Source organism: Trichosurus vulpecula, chromosome 3 (assembly GCF_011100635.1).
Source record: "Trichosurus vulpecula isolate mTriVul1 chromosome 3, mTriVul1.pri, whole genome shotgun sequence".
Taxonomy (NCBI): Eukaryota; Metazoa; Chordata; class Mammalia; order Diprotodontia; family Phalangeridae; genus Trichosurus; species Trichosurus vulpecula.
The window spans coordinates 217,664,960-217,688,199 of record NC_050575.1 but is presented as its reverse complement, the minus strand read 5'-3'; the positions used below and the strand labels follow the sequence as shown (position 1 = coordinate 217,688,199).

The following is a 23,240-nucleotide window of genomic DNA, read 5'->3' as shown; positions in this document are numbered from 1 at the left end:
AAACCAAAGCAAAAGCAAAGCAAAACAAAACAAAAAATGACAAATCAAAAATGCAATGTGGAAGCCAAAAAGAGCAAGGCCACCTTAGGCCTTAAGAGAAGGATAGTGGCTAGGACTAAAGAAATAATTGTACCAATGGACTCTGCCATGCACAAACAACATCCAGAATATTTATTATGTACAGATTTAAGATACCACATTTAAGGATAAAAAAGATAATTCTGAGAGTGCATAGGGTGATACTACCTAAATTAATTTATTTACTTATTCAATGCCATACCAGTTAAACTAGCAATTACTTTATAGAATTAGAAAAAAAATAATAAAATTCATCTAGAGTAACACAAGGTCAAGAAACATAAAGCATTAATGAAAAAAGTGGGAACCTGGGGAGAGGGGAGGCTAATAATACCAGATCTTAAACTGCAAAACCACCATCAGCAAAACTACTTGATATTGAATTAAACACAGAAAAGTTGATCAAGGAAACAGGTTAGGTATACAATATTCAGAAACAAATGGACGTAGTAGTATAGTATTCATATTCAATAGGTCAAAAGATCCCAACTACTGGGGTAAGGACTCACTAATTAACAAAAACTGCTAGAAAAACTGGAAACCTTATGACCAAAATTGGATCTAAATTATCACCTCACATCATAGACCAAGATAAGCTCCAAGTGGATACATGTATGTGTATGTGTATATATACATACACACACACACACACACACACACATATATATGTATATATATATATATATATATATAATGTATGTATACACACACACACACATCTTTGATATAAAAAGTCAAATGATAAAGAAATTAGTGGAGAAAGAACGAAAATGCCTTTCACAACTACAGCTGGGCAGGAAGAGTTCATGACCAAAGAGGGATAGAGAGGATCAGAGAAGATGGAGTGGATAATTTCGATTGCATAAAATTAAAATGGTTTTTGCATAACCAAAACCAATGCAGTTGACATCGGAAGGGAAATAGCTAATGTAGGAAAAAAATCTCACAGCAGGTGTCTCTGATAAAGGTCTCAAATCCAAGATATATAAGGTACTGATTCAAATTCATAAAAGCCATTCCCCAAGAGATAAATTGCCAAAGGATATGAACAGATTTCAGAGAAAGAAATTTAAGTTCTCAATAACCAAATGGAAAAATATTCCATATCATTAAGTATTGAAGAAATACAAAAATGAAAGCACCTATGAAATTCCTTCTCACATCTATCAGGTTGATGAAGATGACACAAAAGAAAAATGATAATTGTTTACAGGGCTGCAGGAAAGTAGGAACATTAACATACTATTGATGTAACAATGAATTGGTCCAACCATTCTGAAAAATAATTTGGAATGAAACCCTCAATGTCAGCAAATTATGTATATCCTTTGACCTAGATACCACTACTAGATTTATTCCCAAAAGAGATCAAAGAAAGAAGGGAAAAAAAACATGTTTAAAAATATGCATAGAAGCTCTCTTTGATATATCAAGAAACTAAAGAGGTGCCCATCAACTGGGAAATAACCAAACATTATATGAATGTAAACAAATATTAGTGCACCATAAAATACAGTGAAAGTGATCGTTTCAGAGAATCCTCGGAAGCTTTATAAGAACTGATACAGAGCAAAAGGAGCCGAACCAGAATAATTTACATAACAAAAATAACACTAAAATAACTTGGATAAATAACTTGGAAAGACTCAAGAATTCTGATTAAAGCAATGAACATCAATGACTAAGAAGGACTGATGAAAAAGCATGCTACTCCCTCACAGAGAGGTGATAGACTCTAGCTGCAGAATGAGACATATATTTTTGGATATGACCAATGTGGTTTTGCTTCACCATGTATATCTGTAACAAGGATTTTTTTCTTTTCAATGGGGTTGGGGGAGTGGCAGGGTGTAGCAGTGGAAGGGAGGTGGGAATAGGGTTCTTTCTCTCCAAAAACAAAAGATAAAAACAAACAATAAAACCAGAAGGAATCAGATACAAGTGGGACACTTTGAGAGCTGCATACTGAGTTTATCATAAACTTAAAAAGAAAAGCAAGCTCTATGTAATAGAAACTCATTCTTTAATGTACTTTCCTCTCCCGTTCTACAAGGTATATATAGAAATGCTTGCTTTATTTGGTGTTTGAGATAAAAATAATACTAAATTTTTAAAAAAGAAAACACAAAAAATAGAATGCACAAAAGGTTGTCTGCAGAAGAGTGAACTGCTTTGACATCATGCCATAAGGATTTTTTTTAAAGGAGATTGAGATGTTTAGTCTGGGAACATGGTAATGATCTTCAAGTATTCGAAGGATTATCATAGGTAAGAGGAATTGCCCAAAGGGTAAACCTACAAGCAGGGGGTGGAAAAAGCACTGAAGAGGATCTAGGATTGACATAAGGGATACTTTCATAATTTTAGAGCTAGAAAATAGTAAAACAGACTTCTTACTAAAAAGGCCTCAAAGCAAAATGATTATCAGCTGAAAGGACCGGACTAGGCGTTTTCTAAATTTAACCAAAATGAATAGCCTCTGAAGTCTCCTTCAATTCTGAGATTAACCTAATCAAACTTAAGGTGAAAATCAAATTTAAATGTAAAAACAAAAGGAAGGGAAAAGGGGATGGGAGGGGAGTGGGGTTACAGAGGGGAGCGCTGACTGGGGAACAGGACAACCAGAATATACGCCATCTTGGAGTGGGTGGGAGGGTAGAAATGTGGAGAAAATTTGTAATTCAAACTACTGTGAAAATCAATGCTGAAAACTAAATATGTTAAATAAATTTAAAAATAAATAAATAAAATAAAATGAAAATAAAATGAAAAAAAAAATAAATGTAAAAAGGATGCTGGAAAACTTCCAAAATCATTTCAGCAAAACATCTGTCTACCTTTTAAAGAATTTCTCAAAGAAACTACTCAGTAATCTTTCCTTATTTCAACATTTTCATAATCTTTATAATAGAGCCAGGAAGGTTTCTAACATATAACCTAAATTGCTCCCACAACAGTTTACAGTAAGCAGTAACTTTCAGTAGACATAAAAAAAGGGAAAAAAAAGGTATATAAAACCATCTAGATATTGAAACAAACTGATACCCTGAAAATTCTATAGCACTTGATTTCTTCTCAGTTTTGCAATCCACTTACCAAACAAGTATAATAAATTTCATCTATTCCAGAGTGATTCAGTGAAACTGTTTGAACATTCCAATTTCTTTTGCTACATAAACCTGACTTCAAGCTTTTAATATTATAATACAATATTCATAAACTGTATATAAAATATATGCATAATGTACACATTACATTAAAGTATAACTAGAATATATAAATTGTAATTCTAATAACAATGAAAACAGTGAAAATCACAAATTCTACCGTTTCACTTTCAAAAATTACTTCCATAATCCCAAAGACACAAAAGCATAAGTTTCATGTCCTTTCTGAGAAAACTCATTTTAAAAATCAATTAGAAAAAGTTTTACTCATATTAAATGGACTATGCATAAAAGCATAAAAGAAAACAGAGGCATGTAACTGTTTTGCCTTTTAATTAATACTATCTTCCTAATAAAATTTTACTTACATCTATCAGCAATAGGAAAATGCAAGGAAAAAAGATATGCCACTTAATGTCTAAGAATAAGTAGTTAATAGAGCCTTATGAAAATGGAAAACTAAAACTTCTAAAACAGAAAAACGTATTCTCTAATTAAGTGTGGGATTAGTTGATCCAACTTTGCATGCAAGTCTTATCTTATGGTTTGAAATTAAAAGAGGTGCTCACTTACATAAATGTCAGTTAACCCAAACCCACCTGACTGGAGATGTCCATTGCGGCATGTCAGGTTAGTAGTGTCATTATAGACGTCCGTTTGCGACTTGGGAAATTGCAAAACTGGTTGCAGCTTCTCTATGCAACAAATAGAAAGGGGGTAAAAAAAATACAAAATAAACCAAAAAAACTAATATACAAATAAAATGTGCATGTTAAGATCAAGTGAGTTTTAGTGTAAGTTTTTTTGCATTTATATAAAACTGATATATATTCTAATTAGCTCAAAACATATGCATGAAAATAACAGTAGAAATCAACAACTGAAGTGCTTGTTTATAGGCAAAAATGAAAGGTTATTAATTATAAGAAGTCTAGTATTTGCTTACTATCATCATTAGTAAATACTTATTTAGCACCCACTATGGACAAGAAACTGTGCTAGGCATTGTGAATAATACATAGAAGTCTTAGACAGTACAATTCCATTTCTCATGACTTTAAAATCTACCTGGAAAGATTAAAATATGCAACAGTGAAAAAAACTACAGAACTACATATCTAAGTATGAAACTGTAGACAAAAAAGCAGAAGAGAGTCTGTATTAGAGGGATATCATTGTGGGTTAGGGTGGCATGTAAACAAAGGCTTTATAAAAGAGAGATCTGCCTTGGGCCTTGGGATGCAGCTAAGATTTTGATGAGCAAAAAGGAACAGAAAACTAACCCAACAGAGAGAACAGAATCAGAAAAATTACAAAAGTACAGACAGAAAGGGAAAATATGACCGTTTTTTTTAAGTGGGGGTGTCATTCTGTATAACTCATAAAGAAACCAAGACCCCCACCTCTACATTTACAATCAAGCAAGCAAAACACAGTCTGTGACAAGATTCTCTCCGATGATGCAAATCAGGATTCTGACTCTACTGCTTAAACAAAAACATTATGCAAAATAGCTCTTATAGACCTTAATGCCACATCTTATTTCATTAATAACTCACCTCTAACTCATCTACATTTGCTTTCATGAATGATGGAGCAATATACACATATTACTTCTATTATTTATCCTCACTCCTGCTGTCCAAGGAAAGCCAGAGCTACTGATGCCTCTGGGAACCACTGCCCTTGAATTATTTGTACAGGGTCAGGGAATAATCTTGCTGTTAGGACTGAAGCAGAAAAAGATGTGATCTAGGTATTTCCAATTCAAACTCATAACACATTATACCACAGGATGAATGTTATAAATGGCAGTCAGGCTCTACAGTAGAGGTTCTTAACCTGGAATCTGTGAGCTTGTCTAATATCTTGATAACCGTACTTCAATATAATATTTTTTGGTAATCCTATGTATTTTATATATTTAAAAACATTATTCTGAGAAGGGTTCCATAGCTTTTACCAGACTATCAAAGGTGTCTATGACACAAAAAAGGTTAAGAACCCCTGCCTTACTATATTATTAATATTATATTTCAGCTATCGTATTGGTTAAATAGGGTTTGGAGGGCTGAACAGGAAAAACAACCTGTAACACCATTTCCAATAGAAAATGTTTTCTGAGTTCCATTACTAAGAGATCCTTAAGGACTAAACTTCACTGGCATGAGGTTTCTCTCTCTATCAATATAGATCAAAACTCAGTAGATGGTCATCCAAGTATTGCTGTAGATGAAAAATTCATCTTCCTGAAGCCAACTGTAAACTTGGGCTGGTTCTTAGATCAGAGACATACTGTCTTTTAGTTGCTCTGCACTAAAAGCTTTCCTAGAACCTGCCAACACTTCTGTTCCACTGACAAAGGTTTTAAGTATCCAGAATCATTTAAGTTCCAACAAATGACATAAAATGAACTTTTGAAATGTAAACTAGTTGGAGAATATGCATGTTCCCCTTCTCCCCGCTCCAAAAAAGGGCACAGAAATGCTTTTTTTTTTATGACTCCAGAAAATAGTTCCTTGTTTGGTCACAGAAAGTATCTTTAGTTTATGATTACAAAAATAATAACATCCTTGGTATTGTCTGTTTAAAAAGTTTAAATTATAAAATTACTACAGTTAAGGTTATGATTTAATTTTAAAAATACTTTCGACTACTGTGATAAAACTCATACACACATCAAAAACTTTTACATAAAACTAAGAAATCAATGTCCTTCTAAATTAGACAAATATTCAGGTGAGATTCCATAAAGCAATTTTGAAGACATTCTTCATTTTTCTATGCAATTACTTTATACCTTTGCCACACAACTACATATCAAATGACATTCCATGAAGTTGGCAAAATTAGACTGAATTTGACCCAATGCAAAAACAAAACACACACACACACTTTCAACTATGCCCCTTCTATGCAAAAGAAATTTCCACACACCAACTCTTAGCAAAAACATTATTCAAGACATCTCTTAAAAAAAGGTACATTTCTCTTTTAAAACTGTCTGTATCCATATAGTGTGACTCCACTAAAGCTCATAAAATGACCAAATGTTAGAATTACAAGATGCTTTCTACTTCAGATCTCACATTTCAAAGATGAGGAAACTGAGGCCCAGAAACAGTAGCAAAGATGGGATTAGGACTTGGGTCTCCTGATTCTCAATCCAGTGCTCTTTCCCTTATTTTGCATTGTCATTATGTGGCTATTTTAAAATAAATCTTCAACTAAAACCAACTTTAATCAAAATAAAAAATTAAACATAATGCACTTAAAAGCAAGTTTATTAAAATCAGGTTTTATTACACCATATGCCACGTATTAATCTCTCAGATTGTGGGGAAAATATATCCTAAACAATATGGCAAATGGCACCCTGTATCTAGAAATGAAGTACGTATTTGGGAAGAAAGTTAATTTTTCTTTTAAACATCAACAAATTGTTTATACCACCTAAGTTACAAAAATTTAGATATTCTTAAATTGTATAAAGACTCTATGATGAGTCTTCATTTTCACCATTATAGAATTCCACTTGTATTATAAAGGAACTTTTATCTCTCCCTCATTTTCCTAACACAAATGCTCTTTCCTTCCGGTTTGACTTATCTGTATATATAATGCATTCCTTAGCAGAATGTAACTCCTTGAGGGCAAAAGTTGGTTCATTTTAGTCTTTGCATTCCTAGCACAAAACAGACACTTAACAAAACTTCTAAACTGAATTCCACTATATACAAAAGACAGAACAGAACTGGGGCAAAGGCTGGAAAACTTGACTATTATAGGATTAGGATTGCTATAAACAACTTAATCTACTGGCACCTGACTGCAATGGCACTTTGGAAATCACAAATTCATGAAACCTACTTGAAAACTCTATTTATTACAAGAGAAATGAATATACATATGGAACCCAAAGCCAGAACAAAGAGTTCACAATTCTTACAGAGGTTTGCATATTTATGACAGCAGGACAAAGGAAGGAGGAGATAGCAGAATCTCCACCTAAAAGGAGTGTGGCAAGTAAGGGAGAAAGGTACAGTAAAGGACAAAGGACAAAAACCCCTCCAGAAAGGGGAGGAGCAAGCTGATGGCAAAAGCCACATTCTTTTCCCTCCAGAACTGTTAGATCATGAAGATAGGATGGTCTCCTTATCTACAAGGGTTCCAGCTGTACAAGCCTAGCGCAGACTGTCTGATGCCTGTCTTGACTCCCAAGGACACACAGGGAGTCCAGTTTGGGATGCAAATGTTGAATTATGCTGGGGGCGGGGAGTGATGTTTTGTAGCTTTGTGCTTGGCACATCCAGGACCTCCTTCGTGCTCCGAAATGTTTCTGGAAAATACAGCCACTCAAAAAGACAAGTTCAGGGGAACTCTTACCAGTCCCTAACAATAGTGAGATGGAGACTAATATGTCTTGAATCAAATCAGCTTAAATTTGGTAATAAAAGTGTACTGAGAGACTATGGAGTAAACACAGAAGAAACACTGGCTGAAGGTGATAGGCCCTGATATAATAGTGATGATGGATCATTTGGTCCTGGTTCTCCTCCTTTTGCTAAGTGGTCACTGTGTGAGCGTCATCAAATCCCGGGATCTAAGAGTTCAAAGGAACCTCAGAGGCCATGTAATCCTACCTATTCCTGACCAAGGAACTCCACTGCAACTACCTGACTAGTAATCACCAGACTTTGCTTGACCCAGACCTCTACATTATGCTTCTAGCACTGCAGCCATCCCTGTCACCTCCCTTCCCCCAAGCCCATCTCAAAACTTGGACTGTGCTACTGGTATGCTGGGTTCTGGTAGGTAAGCTTTCACTTTTTGTTGCTAAGAACCAGGCCATCTCCACAGTAGACTGACTATACTGCCAACACTGCAGCCATCATCCTCTTCCTCCTCTCACCAGAACCTCAGACTCCAATCCTGGGACTCCAGGCTCTGTTAAGTGAGCTTTCACTTTGGCCTGTAACTAGGCCCCCACACTACTTACTGGTCATCTCCACATCATGCTGCCTGTTGCCCTTCACATGTTGTTTCCTCCTATTAAAAAGCTAGGCTCCTTGAGTGAAGGGAATTGAGGTATCTAATCAGTGAAAATGACCGACTATACTCCAGAGCTGTGATGTCAAACTCAAATAGAAGGGGGTCACAAAACCATAATAAGGATCTCTGTGGGCAGCAAATTGACATAGAAAACCATATATTAAAATTATCACCCAGCAAAACTGAGTATAATGCTCTAAGGCAAAATATAGACTTTCAATGAAATAGAGGACTTTCAAGCGTTCTCAGTGAAAAGATCAGAGCTGAACAGAAAATGTGACTTTCAAACACGAGAATCAAGAGAAGTGAAAAGGTAAACAAGAAAGAGAAATCATAAGGGACTTACTGAAGTTGAACTGTTTTGTTTACATTCCTACATGGAAAGATGACGTGTATGATTCATGAGACCTCAGTATTAGGGTAGATGAAGGGAATATACATATATATGTAGACAGAGGGCAGAGGGTGAGTTGAATATGAAGGGATGATATCTAAAAAAAAAAATCAAATTATGGGATGAGAGAAGAATATACTGAGAGAGGCAGAAAGGGAGAGATAGAATGGGGTAAATTATCTTGCATAAAAGTGGCAAGAAAAAGCAGTTCTGTAGGAAGGGAAGAGGGGGCAGGTGAGGGGGAATGAGTGAATCTTGCTCTCTCATCAGATTTGACTTTAGGAGGGAATACCATACACACTCAACTGGGCATCTTACCCCACAAGAAAGTAGGGGGAAGGGGACAAAAAAGGGGGGACGATAGAAGGGAGGGCAGATAGGGGGAAGAAGTAATCAAAAGCAAACATTTTTGAAAAGGGACAGGGTCAAGGGAGAAAACTGAATAAAGGGGGACAGGATAGGAGGGAGGGAAATAGAGTTAGTCTTTCACAACATGACTATGTATGAGAGTGTTTTGCATAATGATACATGTGTGGCCTGTGTTGAACTGCTTGCCTTCTTAGCAAGAGTAGGTGGGGAGGGAGGAGGGGAGAGAATTTGGAACTCAAAGTTTTAAAAGCAGATGCTCAAAAAAAAAAAGGCTGTTTTTGCATGCAACAGGAAAATAAGATATACAGGCAATGGGGCATAGAAATCTATCTTGTCCTACAAGAAAGTAAGGGAAAAAGGGATGGGGGGAGGGGAAAGGGGGTGACAGAAGGGAGGACTGACTGGGGAACGGGGCAATCAGAATATATGCCATCTTGGAGTGGGGGGAGGGTAGAAATGGGGAGAAAATTTGTAACTTAAAATCTTGTGGTAATCAATGCTGAAAACTAAAAAACATCAAATAAAAAATACAGCAGCAAAAAAAATTATCTATGTTCTATCGTATTATTTATTTTGTTAAATTTACTTTTAATCACATTTTAATCCAGTTGGCTCATACTAGTGAACGTTGTAGGTAAAGGCCTGGAGTTTGACATCATTGCTCCAGAGGACCAACGATACAACATGCTGACAGAGAAATGGTCTCAAGGTGTAGAATGAGTCAGCTATTTTTGGATATGGCCAATAGGTAAACACATACTGCACAATTGTTATAAATATTTTTCTTTTTTTTTTTTTCATCCTAGGGAGAAAATTTCCAGGAAAAAGGAAAGCTAAAAACAGTAGTGTCAAAAGAATTAGAAAAAAACAGAAAAGATAGTCATTGAAGTATTTTTTTTAAAGGCACAGAAGTAAACAGAAATACAAAAGAAAACAGATAAGCAGCAAAGCTTTGAAATTAACATATTAAATATATGCTTAAAAAGAAGAGCAAACACACATAACACACATAACAATAGCCACAATTTCATATGTATTCTTCGAATATACTCTACTTAATATATGGAAATTTTCATTTATTTGTTGTTTATAAGGTAGAGAATTTTTTTAGAACTTAAGGCAGTTTTTAAAAAAAAAGTTAAATTAATTCCTAAGGTCTCTTTCAAATCTAATATTCTGTGATTTCCAATGAACCAGCTGCTGTAAGCATCTTCAGGATAATGACAGAACCATAAGCCAAAACTCAAATTTTAATCTATTACAATTCAAACCAATCTACATGCTAAATTAACTTATACCCTGAACTTTGTATTACCAGTGTGAGACCGGTAATTACCAGTGTGAGACAGATACTACTTTGTTCTGGGACCATAAACAGATCAGTATTTTCAGCGTGGACCAGCAGTTACAGTAATTCTGGAGGACCAGACAGATAGCCTAACATTCATGTCCCAGTAATCTAACATTAATCAGGAAGTTTATATTCAGTATTGACATATGCTAAGCTAATACAGTGCTCCCAGCTTCCTTCCACTTTTGCAGACAAAACATAGGGAAGCCACACAGTGACTTCCCTTAAGCTTTACTTTGCAGGGTCAGACAGGCAGGCACCATGGCTGGTTTGTGGTACAACCTGCACATGCCTCTAGGGTAGGTTGAATAGCAACTACCCTTTTCTCACAAAGCACAAAAGACTGCAGAGCTTCTGTGTTCTAAGCTAGCTGATATAATATACCTTGGAGCAGATTTTGTTAGCTAACAGGTAGGTCATCTGATTTTTCTCAGTGATAATGCTCTTCAAATACACCATTTAGAGACAGGAGCTATTTGTGCTGGTAAAAGACATGAATTAAAGCAAACAGAACAATGATTTTAAAATGTTACCTTCATCAATTAACATTAAATCCAAAGAAATCGGTTTGCAAAAACACTTAAACTTAATTAAAAATGAAGGCCAGAAATGAAGCCTCTATTTTAAGTACATTTTTATAATCACTATTAAAAAGTTCTACTCATTACTGAAATAAATTATGGAGCCTATGTATGTCTTGGAAACCACTGCCAAAGTGAATCTAGTCCAATCAAATTCATTGGTAGTCAAAGAAAAGCTAAGAAACCTTCTTTCCAGAGTAGCAAATGCTCTGCTTTGGAAACTCAAACTTTTGAGTTAAAAAAAAAAATCTCCTTATAGTGCCAACAATTAAAAAAATGCAAATAAATTTGAAGTTAAATGAAAAAAAATTTGCTACAATGCAAAAATAGTATTTTCGGAAGGGGGCAGGCAGGGCAATTGGGGTTAAGTGACTTGCCCAAGGTCACACAGCTAGTGTGTCAAGTATCTGAGGTTGGATTTGAACTCAGGTCCTCCTGACTCCAGGGCCACTGCTCTACTCACTGCACCACCTAGCTGCCCCTAAATTGTAGCTTTCTTTTTTTGTTGTTTTAATCTTTAATTTTTTTTTGTAGGGGGGAAGGCAAGGCAATTGGGGTTAAGTGACTTGCCCAAGGTCACACAGCTAATGTGTCACGTGTCTGAGGCCAAATTTGAACTCAGGTCCTCCTGACACCAGGGCTGGTGCTCTACTCACTGCACCACTGAGCTGCCCCAAAAACAGTATTTTCAATAGAAGGTCTTTGATGCTTCAATTTTCACTTAAGAAAATAATTGTAAATGAAAATTTTCCTCAGCTAAACAATGAGCTATTTTCCCCCACTCAAAGCAGTATGGATATGGAATTCCAGGACCCTCTGCAAAAAAAAATTTGTAATAATGGAGCTCTAAGAATAATTACAGGACCCACCAATGTCACTATATGCCTAAGCTGTCATTGAATCTCCAGCTAGTAAAGAGAGGTGAGTAGAAAGACTGCTATATTTGCAATTAGAAAGACCTGGGTTCAAATTTCACCTCTAACACAAACCGTGTGATTATGGGCAAGTTAGTTGACCTCTGAGCCTGTTTCTCATATGTAAAATTAAAGAGTTTTACTAGATGGATTCTTAGGTCCTTCCACCTCTAATTAGATAATCCTCATTTGTAGTACATTCTTCAGCATTAGAATGAAAATCAAATGAAATAATGTCCATGGTGTGATGGAAAGACTGGATTTGGACAGACAACCCTAGTTCAAATCCCAGCTCTGTCATTAGTTATATGACCTTGGGTAAGTCAGCCTCTCTGGCCCAAAGTTTACATATATATATCAAATAAAGAGGTAGAATAGGTAAAAGCCTCCTTCCTATAATCTTATGCATGCAAAGCACTTTGTAACCATAAAAGCACTTTATAAATACCAGTTGTTATAATCCTGACTAAGTGCTTCTTGAATGTTTGTGGTGCAGGAGTATGGTCATGACAATATTATTTAGTACCAAAATACTTTCTATGGCATAGCACCAATTAACTTTAACAACAATGATTTCTTTATTTAGTTCTCTAACGTAATATAATGCAGCTAAGTTGCGCATAAGAAAAATTATCAGGATAATTTCATCATCCTGTAAGATCTCATCAGCCTTGGCATGCCAAGTCATCATAACCTTTTACCTCTCTGATTGGAGAGTGCATCCATGAACTCCAAACCTCTTTTATTTATTTATTTTTAATTTCTTTTTGGTTTTCAACATTATTTCCACAAGATTTTGAGTTACAAATTTTCTCCCCATCTCTACCCTCCCCCCACCCAAGATGGCATGTATTCTGATTGCCCTGTTCCCCAGTCTGCCCTCCCTTCTATCACCCTACTCCCCCTGCTCTTATCCCCTTTCCCCTTACTTGCTTGTAGGGCAAGATAGATTTCTATACCTCACTGCCTATATATCTTATTTCTCAGTTGCATGTAAAAACAATTTTTAAACATTTATTTTTAGAACTTTGAATTCCAAATTCTCTCCTTTCTTCCCTCCCTAACCACCCTCCTTGAGAAGGCGAGCAATTCAATATAGGTTATACATGTATCAAGACACAAAACACTTCCATAATAGTCATTTTGTGAAAGACTAACTACATTTCTCTCCATCCTATCCTGTCCCCCTTTATTCATTTTTCTCCTTTGATGCTGTCCCTTTTCAAAAGTGTTTGCTTTTGACTACTTCCTCACCCAATCTTCCCTCCCTTTTATCATCTCCCCCATCCACTTCCCCCCTACTTTCCTGTAGGGTAAGATACCTAACTGAATGTGTATGTTATTCCCTTTTACCTACCCCCTCTTCCCTTCCATTATAACAGCTTTTTCTTGCCACTTTTATTTGAGATAATTTACCCAATTCTACCTCTCCCTTTCTCCTTCTCCCAATATATTCCCCTCTCACACCTTAATTTTATTTTTTTAGATATCATCCCTTCATATTCAACTCACTCTCTGTCCTGTCTATATGCGTGTGTGTGTGTGTGTATATGTATGTATGTATGTATGTATATTCCCTTCAACTATCCTAACACTGAGAAAGGTCTCATGAATTATAAATATCATCTTTCCATGTAGGAATGTAAACAGTTCAACTTTAGTAAGTCCCTTATGATTTCTCTTTCTTGTTTACCTTTTCATGCTTCTCTTGATTCTTGTGTTTGAAAGTCAAATTTTCTATTCAGCTCTGGTCTTCTCACTGAGAAAGCTTGAAAGTCCACTATTTTATTTAAAGTCCATATTTTGCCTTGGGGCATGATACTCAGTTTTGCTGAGTAGGTGATTCTTGGTTTTAATCCTAGCTCCATTGACCTCTGGAAAGTCATATTCCAAGCCCTTCAATGCCTTAATGTAAAAGCTGCTAGATCCTGTGTTATCTTGATTGTGTTTTCACAATACTCAAATTGTTTCTTTCTGGCTGCTTGCAATATTTTCTCCTTGACCTAGCAACTCTGAAATTTGGTTATAATATTCCTAGGAGTTTTCTTTTTGGGATCTTTTTCAAGAGGTGATTGGTGGATCCTTTCAATTTCTATTTTACCCTCTGGTTCTAGAATATCAGGTCAGGTTTCCTTGATAATTTCTTGAAAGATGATGTCTAGGCTCTTTTTTTGATCATGGCTTTCAGGTAGTCCAATAAGTTTAAAGTTATCTCCTGGATCTATTCTCCAGGTCAGTGGTTTTTCCAATGAGATACTTTGCAGCACTGTCTTCCATTTTTTCATTCTTTTGGTTCTATTTTATAATTTCTTGATTTCTCATAAAGTCACTAGCTTCCACTTGCTCCATTTTAATTTTTAAGGCATTATTTTCTTCAGTGATCTTTTGGACCTCCTTTTCCATTTGGCTAATTCTGCCTTTCAAGGCATTCTTCTCCTCATTGGGTTTTTGGAGCTCTTTTGCCATTTGGGTTAGTCTATTTTTAAAGGTGTTATTTTCTTCAGTAATTTTTTGAGTCTCCTTTAGCAAGCTGTTGACTTGTTTTTCATGATTTTCTTGCATCACTCTCATTTCTCTTCCCAATTTTTTCTCTACTTCTCTTACTTGATTTTCCAAATCCCTTTTGAGCTCTTCAGTGATCTGAGACCAATTCATATTTTTCTTGGAGGCTTTTGATGTCAGCTCTTTGACTGTGTTGACTTTTTCTGGCTGTATGTTTTGATCTTCTTTGTCACCAAAGAAAGATTCTATAGTCTGAGTCCTTTTACACTGCCTGCTCCTTTTCCGAATTACTTGACTTTTGAGCTTTTTGTCAGGGTATGACTACTTTCAGAGTGGACAGTGCTCTGTCCCAAGTTTGCACTGATGTTGTCAGAGCTGTTTCTATTCTGAGGTAGTATGATGCTCCTCTCCTGGCCTGTGCTCTGGTCTATGAGTGCAAGCTTCCTTTCTGCCATGTAACTACCAGGAAGACTCCCTCTCCACATCCACCACAAGTTCTGCCACACCAGTGCTCTTCCTCTCCCAAGGACTGCCAACCAGGACTATGACCCAGATCCAACCTGGGCAAAGCAAGAGAATCCTGCCTCAGCACTAGGAAAGAGATCCCTGTACTCCCTCTCTGATCAGCCACTTGATTCTCCCCACTGTCTGTGGGCCTGAAGCTCTGGAAGCAGCCACTGTTGCTGCTGCTGCAGCCACTTCCGCCGACATGGGGCTGGGCCCAGACCTCGCCCTTCTCTCACCCAAGTTCAACAGTTTTCCCCCTGACTTGCTAAGTTGTCTTTGGTGTTTGTGGGTTGAGAAGTCTGCCACAGCTCTGTCATTCAGGGCCCTCCAAACCTCTCTTTAAAAGGAAAGCTAAGCTCAAGCATTTCATTTCTCATCTGGCCGCACTACTTTGGGCCTTCGCTGACTTACTTCTCCATCACATATTTTCACCACAGCACATACCTTTCCCCACCTTTTTCAGGTTCCTTCTCTATACTGTTTTCCCCCCTTTAAATTGTATGCATCCAGAGCAATTGACTTAAAATATAACATCTGACACTTATGTTACATAAATTGAAACTTTGCTGTCTACAAAGTCCTCTACCTACATTATTTCCTCTTCATAGCAAGTTCTAAAATGAAGGCAGCATAAAAGTCTTCAATTTACAAATGAGAAAATCGAAACTGTGAGAAATTAAATGACTTACCCAAAATCACACAGCTGGGCAGAACTAAATAACTAGATCAAATTCCAAATTTATGTTCTACCATTAGTTTAAATAACTACATATTAAATAATTACACTAAATTAATCTTCATCTCCCTCAAGTTCTTGTCTTATATCTTTTCCTCTCATATCAAATTCCTAGAAAGAATTGTCTACTTTCATTGCCTCTATTTTCTTTCCTCTAACATCTCCATCCCTTACAACTCTGACTTCCAAACCCAATACTCAACTAAAACTGTTGTCTCCAAAGTTATCACTAATCTCTTCATAACCAAATTCAATAGCCTTTTCTTAGTTCTTATCCTTTGTGATGTCTCCACATTATAACTAATTTTCCCTTCCTAGATATTCTCTCTTCCTGGATTTCATGCCATTGTTTTATTTTGATTCTCCTTTTACCTGCCTGACCATTTGTCCTCAGTCACTTTTGCTGAGTGTTCCAATAAGGTTTTCAAATTGAATATAACCAACACAGAACTAATAATCTCTTTTCACCTCTTTTCAGAACTTCTCTATCGCTTCAAGGGCACCACTATTCTTCCAGTCATACATGTTCACATTCTTAATTTCTCAATCTCTTTTATCCCACATAGTCTATCGGTTGACAAATCTTTTCATTTCTTTCTCCACATCTTTCAAGTATATTACATTCTCTATACTTACAGAGCCACTTAGTTTGCGTCTTCATCACTTCTTGCCTTAGACTATTCTAATAGTTTTATACTTATCTCCCCATCTCAGTTACCTCCCCACTCCAATCCATAACCCACACAGACTTACTCAAATTTCAGTGGATTTTTATTACCTCAAGGATCAAATATGAACTTCTCGGTCTAAAGTGTAAAACTTTTCACAACATGTCTCCTTCATATCTTTGAGTCTTCTTAAACATTACTGCCCTCCATATATACTCTACTGTCCACTCATACTGGTTTGCTTGCTGTTCCTCATCCATCTCTGTATTCCTTACATTTGCACTAGATGTCCCTCCCCCATGCCTGGAGTGCTCTCCCTTCCTGTTTCTGTGAGTCCTTGGCCTCCTTCAAGGATTCGTTTACACCAAATCATTTACAGTAGGCTTTTTTGGGTTCTCCCAGCTGTTAGTGATATCCCCTCTGAAGTTACTTTCCATCTACTCTATATGAATTTTGTATGTCTTTATTTGAGTACTTGTAGTCTTCCCCATCGGAATGTAAGCTGTGTGAAGGCAAGGACTGTTTTTGCTTTTGTTTCATATATTTAGTGCCCGGCACAGTACCTGACACTTAATAAGTATTTAATAAAAGCTTACTGATTGATCAGCATCCATGTGCAATCTCTTAACTGTGGGTATCCTCCAAGATTCTGTCCTGGGTCCCGTCCTCTTACCTTTCTACTCTCTCTTTCATAATATCCTCATCAAGTCTCATGTTTCAATCATCTCAAAACAAATGACTTCCAGATGTAATATAAGCCTAGTATCTCTCCTAATTTCTAGTCTCAGAAGACCAACCATCTATTGGACATTTCCAACTAAATATCCCACAGGTATCTCAACTCAACATGTTCAAAAAGAACTAATTCTCTTTCCCCCCCGAAATACACCTCTCTTTAAAACTTCATTATTTTTGTCAAGGGTATTACCCTCCTTCTAGTCATCTAGATTCACAACTTCCAAGTCAATGCCAACCCCTTGATTTTCCCCACCACACATGTCTAATCATTTTACATGTCTTACCAATTTTTACTCTACTGTTCTTTTTTTCTCCACTCAAGAGTATCCCCTAGCTCACCTATTCTCAATGAGACAATTGCAATAACCTCCTGTCTTCACTTCACCCAGCCTCTTCCCTCTCCAATCTATCCTTCAGGCAGATGCCAAAATGATGTATACCTAAGGTATAGGTCTGACTATGTTATTCTCTTGCTCAACAAAATCCAAATGGCTCCCTAATGACCTTAGAATCAAAGATGAACTCCTCTCATTAGCATTTAAATCCCTTCACAACTTGGACCCAATTTGCTTTTCATGAATTATTCCTATTCCCATGCTCCTCAGTCCAGTCAAAAGGACTTTCTCGCTATTCTCAAACTGTACAATCCATCACTCATGTCTGCATTGTTGAATCAATTGAATTTGTTTAGCTGATTATTTGGAGTTTACTAGTTTGACCACCACAGCATCTGCAAAAAATTAGTTTCCTATTTATCTATACTTATTATCTTGATATCTTCTCCTTTTCATATTGCTACAGTTAGCAATTCTAGCACCATAATAATAGAAGTGATTTACCCTTTGATTTATCCCTAGTGTTTTGAAAAGGCTCTAATTTTTCTTGATTATAAAGAATGTTAGATCTTGGGTTTAGAGAGATATAATTCGCAATATTAAAGAAAAGTCCATTTGTTCCTGTGCTTTGTAGTTTTTAACAAAAATAGATACTAGATTTTATCAAAAGTTTTTTTGAGCATCTCTTATCTGATCATATAATTTTTATTCTCTTTTTTAAATTAATATGGTCTATTATGTTTATAGTTTTCCTTTTACTAAATCAACCTTACATTTGTGGTATAAATACAACCTGGTCTTAATAATCAGATTTAAAATATGTTACTGTAGCATCTTTGCCAATATTTCAGTTAATATTTTTTTACATAAACATTCATTAGGAATATTGATTAATGTTATCCTTTCTCTGCTTTGTCTCTCTCTTATAATTTAGGAATCAAGATCATATTTATATCATTTTCTATTTCTTTTTTCAACAAGTTATATAAATTTATTATTATTCTTTGAATGTCTGATAGAATTCACTTATGAAACTATCTAGTTTTGAGCTGGGTTTTTCCCCCCTTTGGAAGGTTTAAGACTTGGACAATTTCTTTTTCTGACATTGGGTTAAAGAAATCATTTCTTGTTAATCTAGCTAATTTATTTTGTTTGCAAATATTCAGGGATTTAATCTGGACCTTTGTAACAGCTTCCTTTTATTTCATTGTCAATTACTGTGAATACTACTTTTTCATACAAACTTTTAGTTTTCTTTTCCTTTTAAAAATTAGACTATGTGATTAGCAATCTTATTAGGTTAAGAAAAAAACAGTTCCTATTCCTATTTATCAATCCAATTTTTTTTCTTTCAATTTTATCTTCTTTTTGATTTTTAGACTTCCCTTTTTGGTACTTAGGGCCTTTTGATTTTTGTTTTTGTAGTTTAAAGGGAATGTCCACTTTACTGATCTATTCTTTCTTTTGTTGATGCAAGTATTTAGAGATGTAAATTTTCCCCTTAGAATTGCTTTGGCTGTGTCCCATAACCTTTAGTAAGTTGTCTCATTATTTTAATGAAACTGTTTATAATTTTGTTTTTAGTTCTATAAAGTAGATTGATTTAGTCTCCCAATTAATTTTTAATCCTTTACTCAAAATCCTTTTATTGAATATAATTTTATTGCATTTAGTGACTAAAGGATGTGTCTAATATTTCTGCTTATATTTGTAAGATTTTTATACCCAAATAATGGTCATGGTAAAGATGCCATGCACAACTAAGAAATATGTAAGCTCCTTTCTGTTCCTTTTCAGTAACTGTCAGGGATCTATCATTGCTAATTTCTAAAATATTGTTCAGATCCATAACTTTTCATGACTCTTTTATTGTACCATCATTCCACTCTTGAAAGGTATGAAGGTACTGATCACAAGGAGGAAACTCCTTTGATTACTCTAGAAGAATCCTTGAGGGGAGTAAAAAAAAAAAAAGAACTGAAGAGTTTTGGGAAATAAGGTGACTATTATTCTATTAGGGTACAATGTTAACCAAGATTCTTATAAACATTAATTTAAATTGTCTTGTGTTAGATACCTGGGTATGTCTTTAAGCTAGAAATGTTGAATTTAGAATGCTAAATTAGTTAAAAAAAATTGTTTCTGGCTTACTGAGGCCTACAATGTAGAGTACAGAATTGATATATTTTCTTTAATATCATGTCGTTACTCTGCTTATCTCCTTTTACTGTTTCCTTGCCTAAAATTAGGATTACTCCCTGTATTTTTTTTTAAATTCACCTGAAGCATATTAAATTCTTTTCCAGTCCTTCCAGTGTAAAATTTCTATCTCAAGTGTGTTTCTTGTAAATAACATACTGTTGGATTCTGTGTTCTAATCTATTCTGCTACTCTCTTATGTGGATGAGTTTATAACATTCACAACTGTGCTTGTTAATTGTGTAATTTCCTTCCATCTTGTCCCTTTTGTACTTTTTCTTTTTGCCCTGTCCCCAATTTTTATAAAGAAGGTGGCAAAAGAGGAGTATGCTTAACACTAATGGTCACTGAAGCAATCTGTTTCTACTCTGTTGCTCCCCCCTTCTATTCACCTTCCCTCAGACCTAATCATAGTTCTCCAGACTCTTTTCCTTTTAACCTGCTTTTTACAATCTAACCTCCAATATTAGAGTTTGTTTTACTTATGACTATTCCTTTATCCTACCCCTTCCTACTAAAAATTCCATTCTCCTCTTACTACCCTTGCCTATTTTGCTGTTCAATTCAATGTCTATGCCACACTTTTAATCTTTGTGTGTTCAACCTTCCTTGTTCAGAAGAAAGTAAGGTTGATGGGATATGCATGCTCCAAACTCCATCTTCCATGTTTGGACACTCTTCCTCCAATGTTCCTCTACTATGTGAGACAGTGAGTTTCCTCACTTTCTTCCTTTCCTCTCCAATAAAATCCCTTTTCTCTTTCATTTCCTTCTCCTAAGACCGTCAAAATAGATCAAGATCACACCCAAGCTCCCTGAACGTATTATTTTTCTCTATCATCCTTGCAGATATTAAGGTTCTGAGATACTTGTTTCTCTTCTCTTTATTAAAATATAAACAATTTGTCATCATGTAGTTCTTTCGAAGAGATCCAGTGTATTTACCTTTACTCATTTCTCTCTAGTTCTACATTCGTATTTCAAAATTTCTACTCAGTTCTGGCCTTTTCATCATAAATGCTTGGAAGTCCTTTATTTCATTCAGGTTCATTTTTTCCCCTTGTAGCATTATATCCAGTTTTTCTTTATCTTTACCCTTTTTTAGGAAGTCATATTCTAAGTTTCTCTCTTCTTTATAGTGCCAGGTGCAAATATGTATTATCCTGACTATGGCTTCTTGGTACTTAAATTCTTTCTTTTTGTCTGCTTGCAGTAATTATTCTTTGTCTTGAATGTTCTAGAGCTTAGATATGATGTTCCTGGGATTTTTTATTTTAGAGTTTCTTTCATGAGGTGACTAATATATTCTATTTTCACTTTGTCTTATATAGTTCTAATAGATTGGGTCAATTTTCATTTTATGATTTCTTGAAATATGGTATATTTTAGGGGAGATGTCATAATTTTTCAGCAATCCATTGATTCTGACATTCTCTCTCCTTGCTTTCCATGTCAGTTGTTTTTGAGGCAGCTAGGTGGCATGGTGGATAGAGTGGATAGAGATACAGTCAGGAAAACCTTAATTTAAATCCTGTCTCAGACAATTATTAGCTGCGCAACTGTGGACAAGTCATTTCACCTCTGTCAAACCTATTTCCTCACTTTAATAACAGCATTAGCTTCAGTGTTATTGTGAACGTTGTATAAAATAACAGTGCTTTGCAAACTTTCACGCACTTTACATAAATGCTAGCTACTTAAGGCAACCAGGCAGTGTTTTGGATAGAATGCTAAGAAAACCCAAGTTCAAATTCTGCTTCTGACATTAAATAGCAGTGTGACACCAGGCAAGTTACTTCTTTCAGCCTTGGTATTCTCATCTATTAGGCAGCTAGATGGCACAGTAGATAAGAGTTCTGGGCTTGGAAGACTGAACTTCCTGAGTGCAAATGTGGCTTCAGACACTTACTAGCTTTGTGACCCTGTATGCCTCAGTTTCATCATCTGTAAAATGAGCTGGAGAAGGAAATGGCAAGCTACTCCAGGATCTTTGCCAAGAAAACTCCAAATAGAGTCACAAAGTGTCAGACACAATTGAAACAAACAACAAAATTCTTATCTATAAAATGGAGGTTATAATAGCACCTATCTGACAAGATTGTTGTGAGGATCAAATGAGCTAATATATGCACAGTTCTTTGCAAAACTTAAAGCACTTTATAGATGCTATTATTTGATAGTACGTACCTTATGTTTTCTTCCTTTTTTTCAATCTTTTGATTTAGTTTTAATATTTCTTGCTCATCTCATAAAGTTATTACTTCCTGTCAGTCTGTTCTAATTTTCAGGGAGTTCAATTCCAAGGTAAGATTTAACATGTCATATTCTAAGTTATTAATTCTCTTGGTCATTCTTTCCTCCCTTATTGTCATTTCCTTAAAAATTAAATTTCGTATCACACTTCACTTCTTCCAGGTATTACTGAAGCATTTACGGCCGGGACATTATTTTCTCTGAGGCTTTACTTGGACTTGCAGAGTTATTCTCATCTTCTGGGTTTACATCTTGGGCTTTTCTCAGGCCACAGAACTCCTTCACTATGTGATTTTCTTCTGTTTGCCCATAACTCCAGACTCAGCTTTTGGATTGAAGCTTTATGCATGAATCACATTCAGCTCCCTCCCATTCTCTTGGATAGTACAGGCAAGTCTTGCTGCCAGCTCTGGATTTGGTGATTCAGAGCAGGCCCCACCTTCTGAAGGAATTCCTGAGTTTTGGCTCTGGCTCAACTGATTTTGGCTTTGTATCCTTCTGGCTCCTCCTTCTTGCATGGTTCCAATCCTGGACCTGGCTCTGTCCTTTGTTGTGAGCCTGACAAGCTCCCACCTGATGTTGTAGATTGCTGATAGCAGGCCCCCTGAAAGACCCTTGGTAGTTTCCTTCCCATTACCCTTCCTAGTTCTTTCTTTTGCTGAGGCTTGGGTGTGTGCTGCCTGAGTACTGGTCTAGCCCTATTTCCTGAGCTGGATGCTGATCTGGTCCCTGCTCTGGGTCTACATTGCTTAATTACTCTGCTTTCTGCCTACCCTAGTTGCTCAGAGACTCTGGCAGTCTTTTTGTGAAGTCCTGAAGTGGATGGAAAAACTTACCTTGTTTTTTGGTTTTCTTTATCATTGTTCCTTATGGTTCTCTAAATCTATTAAAATCATTTTTAAAAAAGCCTAGCATATTCAGCTTTTGTTAAGTGTACAAGCAAGGGAAGTGCTGTATATTTTAGTATCCTCTCCTCTCCCCTATGCACCACAACTCCCTCTCCCCCCCAAAAAATACAACCTCAAAGAATTCTAAACAAAATGATTTCTTTTACCTGGAATAAGCAAGACCACTATAAAAAACTTCTTTCACCATTTGTATTCTTTCATTCTTTATACCTAATCTAGATTTTTACTTTATCTCTACCTCCAAAGTATTTCCTTTATAAAAGGAAAATAAAAAGCCATGTCTCGATAATTAAGAAAATTTTTTTTATAATTTAAAGTTGTTATATCACTAAAGCATATTATAAAATTAAATCTTAGGTCTAACAATCATGATTTATTTATTGACATTCTGATAAAAGAAAAGTTTGAATGCTTTATATTTTAGTTGCACTTATAGTTTCTTTTTTGGCTTGGACTTCTGATTTTATCCACATAAGGAACTGCTCTTGT

At 35.8% G+C, this 23,240-nt stretch overlaps 1 protein-coding gene across 4 annotated transcripts in view; it reads right to left on the bottom strand.

Annotated features, from left to right (window-relative positions):
- The window catches only part of SPAST (spastin), a 100,259-nt gene that overhangs the window by 56,232 nt on the left and 20,787 nt on the right, over window positions 1-23,240 (bottom strand). For 2 of the 4 annotated variants that reach the window (XM_036751108.1, XM_036751109.1), the window contains exon 4: window positions 3,845-3,940. The exons of the other annotated variants lie outside the window; for them this stretch is intronic. In XM_036751108.1, the coding sequence (XP_036607003.1) occupies window positions 3,845-3,940 (96 nt within the window). The remainder of the gene's footprint in view (window positions 1-3,844; window positions 3,941-23,240) is intronic. 4 annotated transcript variants of the gene reach the window in all.